Genomic DNA, 8,653 nt, shown 5'->3' on the forward strand with positions numbered 1-8,653 from the left:
TCCGACCCTAAATCTATGAAACTATGAAACTATGAGAGGGAAGGGATCCAGTAGAGACAAGGGGAACCTTTGGCCCATGTCTAGGCCTAAATGGACTGGAGGTTTGCTCAGTGGCAGGACCCTCAGGGATGGATGCTACATAAACACCACGGGGAACTGGCCAATGCCATGTGAGTAGCTGGCCGCAGAATTCTGCAGTGCCTGGCTCTCCAGCACGCGGGCACCTGGACCAAGCACAGGGAAGCCAGCCAGCCAGAGCTCACGATGGCCAGTAACCTGGTCCCTGCTGCACAGGCTTCGTCCTGTGCAATGGGACAGGTGGAGGAGATGACAGGATCCCTAGCAAAGGCACTCAGCGCAAGCCCAGGGGACCGGAAGAAAGCTGTTATATATTGAATACCTTGTGGTCTGAGTGGCACCTTGTGCTGTCCTGGGGAACACCCCTAGTTCCAGCCAAGTGCAGGGGCTGGACAGCCCGATCTGCACGTGCTTGGCTCAGACCTGTGGGAGTGCAGCCACAACCTGGCCTGCAGGAGTGTACTCCATCCTTACACCACTGTTCCATGCGAGCCAGACTGCATGTGCATGTTCCCCACAAAGCCATGGCCCGGGCTCCTCCTGTGGCAGCGCCCCTTGGTTGCCAGAAGCTGCTATAGCCCTGTTCACAAGGTTTTTGTGCATGGAGTCACAAAGATAAGGAATAAACCTGGAACATGTTGCACTGTGGAGGCTACATGCAGGCAAGAATGCTGCACTTGAGCATGAGAGAGTTGGAAAGGTGCTGCACTGGGGCAGGGCTCTCTCACTGTTAGGGGCTGCATCCTGTGTAGGCAGTTCTCCTAAGCCCACGCAGCTCAGCTTCCATGGGACAATAGCCAGGAAGTAGGGAAGCTCATTTGCCTGAGCTGCCAGCACTTTCCCTCCCAGCACCCATGTAGCCTGAAGGAGAAGCGGCAAGCACTCACCTTGCACACCAAGGGGTGAGAAACAGGGATGCAACAAAAGGCAAAAAGCATGAGAAGCACAGGAGCCATGGACAGAGGAACAAACTGAAGTGGGTAGGAGGATGTATGGGAAACCCCAAATGAGAGGGGCCTGTAACTATCTCCCACAAGTGGCAGCCTGCTTTCTAGCATTGCCTACATTTTAAGGCTTTGCAACCAGATCTTTTAGTTTAACCCAGTTATTTTTGCCACCTTCTCCCCCGCCCCCCCCCACTCTCACTTGCACTTCAAAGTTGAACTAATGCTGCAGTAGCCATATACTGCCAGCTAGCTGGTACCGGCAGGATCAGAGATAGAATTTCAAAGGGCTGAAATGGAGCCCGCCTCATGCAGCAAGCAGGAGGTTCTGTGAACAGAGAGATCTTACCCAGGAGTAAATAATTCATGGGATTTCTTAACTAAAGAGGGCAGGTGAGCACAGCAAAAGTAACTGCAGGAGACGCATAAAATTAAACTGCCAGGGCTGTGACTCACATGTAGTTAATTAAAAGCCTGCTTAGCAAAATTCCAGGCCCCATTCTCTGCTGGGCTCATTGGCTGGGGGTCCAGGAGAGCTCTTCCCAGTGCTCAGCAGGGTTTCTGTCCTCTCACTCATGTAGGCTTTGCTGGGTATCCTGCAGCTAAACTAACCCTGCCCCCCACTCCCCAGCTGGCAAGGAGTATTGAGCTGTTACATGCTTCCAGCATGCGAGGTGTGAGCTTTGTTTGCAACAGCCACCCTGCACTGAAGTAACTCTTCAGTGCTTGTCTCTTTCTCCAGTTTGCCCCTTCCTCTGTGCATGCTTCCCTGTGGCCTGAGCGTTAACCCTTCATCCTTCATGGGGGGCGGGGTGGAGAGGGGCTCTGCTGCAAAGTCTGCTTGGTGGTGTCCCCATGAAAGCCCAAGTATGCAGGCAGATGAGTCCCTGGTATCCCCTGGGGGACACTGACTGGAGCACTATGACAGAAACTATGGACTGGCCAGCTCAAGGCATGAACAACAGCTTCTCTCCCTCAGTCCATGGCTTGCAAGCATGCCTGCTCTGTGTGAGCAGGAACAGGTGTGTACGACCACAGTTGACCAGTCCATGGCTGCTCCAAGGGCTGCATGCCATCCAGGCTGTTTTGTAGTTATGCAAATGTACAGCAGTGGCACAGGGACAGGAATCACTGGGGCAACTGCAGTCATGGGTTAGGACTGTAAACCAGGGGTCTGAGGTACCTGGACAATAAAGAGCTGTACTTGTGTGACAGCAGCCAAGGTAAAACCCTTGTGTTATGACGTCTGCCCTTCAGCCCCCACCTGCAGTGGGTGAGGTGGAACGGGAATGTTCCTCTCTTCGTCATGAACATGAACCTTTGGACATGTTCCCTTGCCTCAAAAGCAGGATCATGCATTCTCTATCAGGCAGCAGAACTAAAGTAGCCATGGGACTCTGATGCCAGAAGCCCTGCTTGGGCCCTGTCTGATTATTAGACTCTAATACTCTCTAGCATCCCTTTATGTATTTTCCACTCCCTCACCACAGCCCTGATGCTCAGAGCAGCAGGAGGCGGCAGGGAACAGGAGGGGGCCTTGAGAGGCCAGCAGGCTGCAGGACACCGGCCAGGTGCTGTCACTAGCACTGCAGATCAGGCAGCAATGGAAGTGACTGTAACATTGACAGTGACAAGGAAAGGGAATGAACTGAGAATATAAACCCCAAATCACAGCTTGGACTAAGGGACTGCAATTGGGTTAGGGAAGGGCAGCAAGTGGGGGCGCAAGGGAGCAGGTGCGTTTATTGTAACAGGTGCGTGTTTGCATGGGTTTCTTGATGTGGTTTAAGGGCACGATGGAAAGTTTATGATAGAAGATGTATATATATAACTATATATATGTAGTTATCTATCTGTCTGTCTGTCTATCTATCTAGATAGATACACACACACAGACGCACACACACACACACACACACACACGCAATTTTTTTTTAAAAAAATTTCAGGGAGAATGAAAAGAGCAACGACGCAACTGGACCTGGAGACAGCGAGGAAGACAGCATCAGAATAAGCTGCAGCGGAAGTGACAGCAACAAGGACAATAAATGAACTGAGAATGTAAACCCCAATGTGGGGCTTGGACTAAAGAACTATGATTGGGTTAGGGAAGGGCAGTGGGTTAGGGCGCAGGGGTGCAGGTGTGTTTATTGTAACAAGTATGCAGATTTCTTAATGTGGTTTAAGGGTGCAATGGAAAGTTTATGATAGAAGATGTGTATTATATATATATATATATATACACACACTTTAAAAAAAAAAAAAAGATCAGGCCCTACACTATGCGTAACACCTCTTGCTGGTCAAGGCCTCAGCTAACCAGTAGCTGTGGGCTGTTTCACACCCAATCCCCGAGAGAGTAACCCCCTAAAAGTATCTCTCCAGAAATCAGGGAATTCTGAAAATTCACACGTGAGCCCATTGAGAGCAGTCGGCTGATGCTAAGAGAAGCAGGACACAAAAACTCACAGAAAAGAGGCTGCAGGAGGGGGTGGCCTGGGAGCAGGAGTATGGGGGACAGGATGACACTAGCTTTCCTCCCCACCTCCTCCAAACTTCAACCACTAGAGAGAAGATGGTACCAGAATGACCTAGCAATAAACTCAACATCTGTTGATCTCTATTTGTATTTCCAAAGCACCTGTCATCATAACAGCTGGGCTGGGAATGACTCAGGTGCTGGGCCTGGGTGATGGCTGGGTGCTGTGCAGCCAAGCACCCTTAGCACTGCCTCCGCGCTATACCTGCCCACACTGCCTGGCCTCTCCCCTGGATTAACACAGGAAGCCGCTCTGTGCAGCTGAGGTCTGTGCATGCTCCAGCCCTACTTGGTGCTGGAGGTTGCCACCTCAGCCTCCCAGCCAGCCAGCCTTTGAGTGAGCTCTGCTTTTTCTGCAAGGAGCCAGCCTGGGGCATCAAATGGCTGAGCCAGGTCCAGCCAAAACCCCCAAATAGGCCTGGGAAAACTGGTGAGTTTAGCCACTGGTGGTCTCCATCTCCAGCACATTTGGTAAGTGCCTTACTGCAAGCAACAGGCTTTGTATTTGCAGGTCAGGCTAGAGCTAATTGGACACAGTTGGCTTTGCTCTTCCTGTGGCCTGGGGGCTGCCTGATGTGAGGTGCTGTAGCTGAAGGAGAGGCTTGTGGCCACAAACACAGTGCTGAGTGCCCATAACACCATTCCTATCAACCATTTGGCTTCTTCTCTTCCTTGTCCATTTGCTTAGATTATGGGGGCTTCCTGGCTCTTCCTAGGACAATATAATGTGTACGTGGGACACTGATTACCATGAGGGTTATTAATAACCCTGTCCTGCTGCCCATCATGGAAAGCAGCTTAGAGCTTGGTAATCTGCTGGGTATAGCTCCCCAGGTTTAATTGACCTGCTTCCCTCACCCCTGATGACATTATACCTGTTCCTTGCTATAGGTCCGGCCTAGGCACCCACCTCCCCAGCAGGCTGGGCAGGGGTCTCAGTGCATCCCACCCTGAACTTGGAGGCTGCTCAGAGGGAAGTTCTCCCTGTCCCTTCAGGATGGCTGTCTTAAATACTGTAATCACTGAGGTGAGTGTTAAACCCTGAGGCACATGGGGAATGCATGTCTTTTTGGGCCTTGGGCTGTCTGCCCACAGGGGAATAATGCCACCCATAGATGTGGGCATGACTCCATGGAGCTAAGGGCCCTGGTGCCAGCAAGGAATGTAGTCTGGCTTCTGGCTGGCATCCTAGACCAAAAGTGGAGGCCTGGGGGTGCATGGCCCCCTTATGAGCCAATGTTCCTGCCATGCTGCAACCAAGTGGGCATGGGCATCTCTGCGCATGTTTGAGCAGCCCTGTCTCTCCAGTAGGCAGGCTGAGCGATTTACATAACAACAGCTCAGACAAAAGTGGCTGTGTTATCACCAGCTCCAAGAGCCCCATGAACAAACCCTCATCAGCACTGGCTGCAACAGGGAGCCATATTTCCATCAGAAGTTAATGTGCAGCCTTGCCCCCTTTGTTGCCAGCATAATGGAGAGCAGGCACTTGCTTCCCTGCTGTGATAAAGCTGTCATAGCAGCAGAAAGCGCTGGTGTTACAAATGAGCGCCAGGCTGACAGCAGCCTCCGCAGGCTGCATCCCTGAGGTGTCCTGTGGAAGTGATATGGGCTGCCCCACTCTGCTAGCACTGCAGAGGCATGGGCAGGAAAGCAACTTTGTTCTCCCCAGAAAACCCACCCCCTAAATAAAGCTACTCATTGACAAGGCCCAGGGCTGGGTCCAGCAAGTGATTAGGTTTGGTTCAGCAAGTAATTTGAAAAGTCTGCGTAACACTTGAAAATTAAAACAGCAAAGAAAACCAAGTGGGCAGGATGGTAATGAACTGATGCCAATCATGCACTGGGCCTATCTCCTTTCTTGAACCCCCATCTAGAGGATGCAACTTTGGGAGTGTTTTATACCCAATTTGTAAAAGCACGACTTTGGTGGCAGGTGCCAGGAGGCAAACAACCAGCTCCTACAGCTAGAACCTCCTGCGTTATGGTGCACAGACAACAAATTTCTAGGGGCCAAACAATAGCTAACAATCTCAAGTCAATATTGACAGGTGCAAATTGGTTCTGCCTTCCCATTGGCCATTCACAACCATGTCACAGAATCATAGAATGAAGAACCTGCAAGATCATCAAGTCCAGTCCCCTGCCAGCGGCAGGAAGTTATTGGGCTCAAACGAGCTCAACAAGGTACTTATCCAGCCTCATCTTGAACACATCCAAGGATGGTGACTGCACCACCTCTGCTGGCAGTGTGTTCCAGATTCTGGTAACCCTTACAGAAAAAAAAGTTTTTTCTTATATTCAGCCTAAATTTTCCCCCAGTTAGCTTGTGCCCATTGGCCCTCATCCTCCCTTGAGGTGCCTTCCTGAAGAATTGCTCCCCTAGATCTTGATGCTCACCCCTAATGTACTTATAGGTGGCTATCAAGTCACCTCTCAGTCTTCTCTTACTCAGACTGAATAGTCCTGGTTCCCAGAGTCTCTCCTCATAGGGCCTATCCTCCAGGCCCCTAATCATATGGGTGGCCCTCCTTTGTTAGCTAGAGTTTCCCACATGCTTCAGCAACAAGGCCCCTGCTTCAACAAAGCCACAGCTAAGGCCTATGAGATGAGATTCTCAAAGCAAGTATTAAGAACCCTCCGCTATGTGGGAAAGCCCCTGGCATGCTTTCCTTGCACTCAAACAGCAGCAGGAAGCAGGTAATGTGCAAAAAGGGGAGTCTACTCAGAACACTTGCAGCTTTCTAAGAAACTGCAGCCATTGCTCAGCAAATCAGCAATGCTACAAGGCAAGAGGGCAAAAGTACAAAACTGTGAGAGGCTTTTAGCCATGTGGAAACTGCAGCTTGTAGTCTGGGGCCACCTCTGTTATGCATAAACTGAAGACCAGAATGACCAAGTTCCCCCTAGCTATTCTATCCTGGGCAACAAACACAAAAGAACAAAGAATGAATATTGTACTCCCCCCACTCCCAGCCCCTGCAAACACACACACACACATACACACAAGAAGGGAATTCCTCTTACCTTGGAGAGTGTCCCAGGAGAAGTCGCAGTGAAGGGAAGTCTCCTTTGGCTGCAGCGTAGTGAACAGGCAAGGCTCCTGTGTCTGTGGCTGCCAGGGTGTCGCTGCCTCCAAAGCGCAGCAGCCAGTCTATTACTTCGTGGTGACCAAAGCGGGCTGCGAGGTGCAGGACAGTGGCACCAGAACTGTCTGTGTCCTGCAAGTAGTGAACAGGAGGCAGTTAGGGCCCCATCCTGCTGAAGGGACACAGCACACGTGGGCACATGCAGCTGGCCCACACCCTTTTGGGATGTGTGGGGGCAGGGTACTGGAGGCAGTAAGACTGGGCTGGTGCTGCCTTTAAACTGTGGATGGACAAAGGCTCTCAGCAGCCCACATGCAAGTGGGAAGGGAAGCCTCAGGGAAGATACCCCATAGAACAGGGAGGAGGAGGGAAGCATGTAGAGATGCTATAGCAGCACAGGGCAAAGCAGCCAGAAGCTGGTGCAGAGGCAGCAAAGGGAAAGATCCCACTCACTGTCGTGAGGCCCTCTGGGCCCACAGCCCTGACCCACTGCATGGGAAATAATGACGGAGGCTCAGCCCTGCTTCAGCCCCTCTGCATCACTATGGCTACAGTGCTGGGTGGGTGGGGCTCCTGCCAGTTCCTCCAGCACAGGGATGTGCTCGAGGGGGAAGTTGCCCTGTGGCTTTGTGCCACCACCTCAGCCACAAGCACAGAGGGTGTGACCAGGACCTAGCTGTGGAGCATTCCACTGGGAGGGCCGAGCTGTTGTGTGTGTGGAAGCATGCCCCTGTGAAAGGGAAGTCACTCATCAACCAAAAGCCCATGGAAAGCCTTGCTCTTTTGCTCTGTAAGGGAACACATGTTCCCCCATTGACACTTGCTGCCTATCCCAGGAACCTATGCCATCTAAGATGAGCTGGATGGGGGCTGGGCCAGTCCTCTCTGTAACATACTTCCTGCATCATGGCTGGGCAATGACTTGTTCTTCCCAGGCTCAGACAGGCCGATTAGCGGGTATGGGATCCCACTGCCCCGTTGGTCAAGCACAGAGGAAGCTGGCTTTTCACTGTGTGGCCAGAATGGTGGGACCACATGAGGCCAGGCCTTCAGCCCTGAGCCACATGGATCCTACACACTCATCTTATTCAGCTGTGCTCAAGGCAAAATGAAACAGCTAGTGGAGCTTGCCCAAGGTGGCTCCTAGCAGTTCTGGGCCTGCCTTCTCTGCTCCAGCATCTCCCCTTCCTCCCTCTTTGCAAGCCACACAAATATCACATGGTTCCACCTCTCAGTTACACCTGGAGGCTGCTTATCCCTAACGCACCAGTGTGGGTTGCATAAGCTATGAACAGTCCCATTCCCACTCCCAAAGCAGGGGCATGGAGGCCGGACACCAGTTATGCTGTTGCTTGGCATCTCCAGAAGTGTGTTAAGAAGTGCAAGGGTAATCTTGTCTGGCTGGCTTTGCATTCAGCAAAGCTGAGTGATGTCTGGGCCATGCAAAAATAACTTGTTCAGCCATCTTCCACAGCCCAGAGGCAAGCATTTAATTTGACCACTGAACTTGGACCTCGTGACCAAGCAGAGCTGCAACAGACCTTTGCCAAGCCCCCAGCCTTAGCAACCACACACCTGGTACTGTTGGGACAGAGCTCCAGAGGGGACCCTACCTTCATGTGATTTTATTTTTGTGTACACTGGGGCCAAACCCAAGGTCCTGACTCAGACAAATATCCACTGAAGCCAGTAGCATGTACACGCACAAGATATGGAATGAAAGCTGAATTGGAGCCAGTCAGATCCTATGCTACCCGGTACTGCAAGCTGCACAGGGGCCTGGCCAGGCTGGATAGCATCTTGGGGCAAGCTGGGTAGTGTCTTGGGACCCAACCCATTGCACATGCCACCTGAGCCAAGGCTGGGGCCAAGACACCCCTTGTAAACACTGCTGTAGCCTCTTGTGCTCCTTCCCCTGCCCCCAGGGACACTGTTTCAGGTGCTGGCTGGAGTCCCTGCTCTGATGCCACCTCCCTCACTCACTCACACCCACCTCCCCAACC

The 8,653-nt window shown here is 51.9% G+C and overlaps 1 protein-coding gene across 1 annotated transcript in view; it reads right to left on the minus strand.

Annotated features, from left to right (window-relative positions):
- Window positions 1-8,653, minus strand: part of ESPN (espin) — a 64,009-nt gene that overhangs the window by 47,444 nt on the left and 7,912 nt on the right. Inside the window, exon 4 of the mRNA XM_019511536.1 lies at window positions 6,589-6,782. Coding sequence (XP_019367081.1) covers window positions 6,589-6,782 — 194 coding nt within the window. The remainder of the gene's footprint in view (window positions 1-6,588; window positions 6,783-8,653) is intronic.

The sequence above is a fragment of the Gavialis gangeticus genome, unplaced genomic scaffold, assembly GCF_001723915.1.
Source record: "Gavialis gangeticus isolate Ggan-Ray unplaced genomic scaffold, GavGan_comp1, whole genome shotgun sequence".
Taxonomy (NCBI): Eukaryota; Metazoa; Chordata; order Crocodylia; family Gavialidae; genus Gavialis; species Gavialis gangeticus.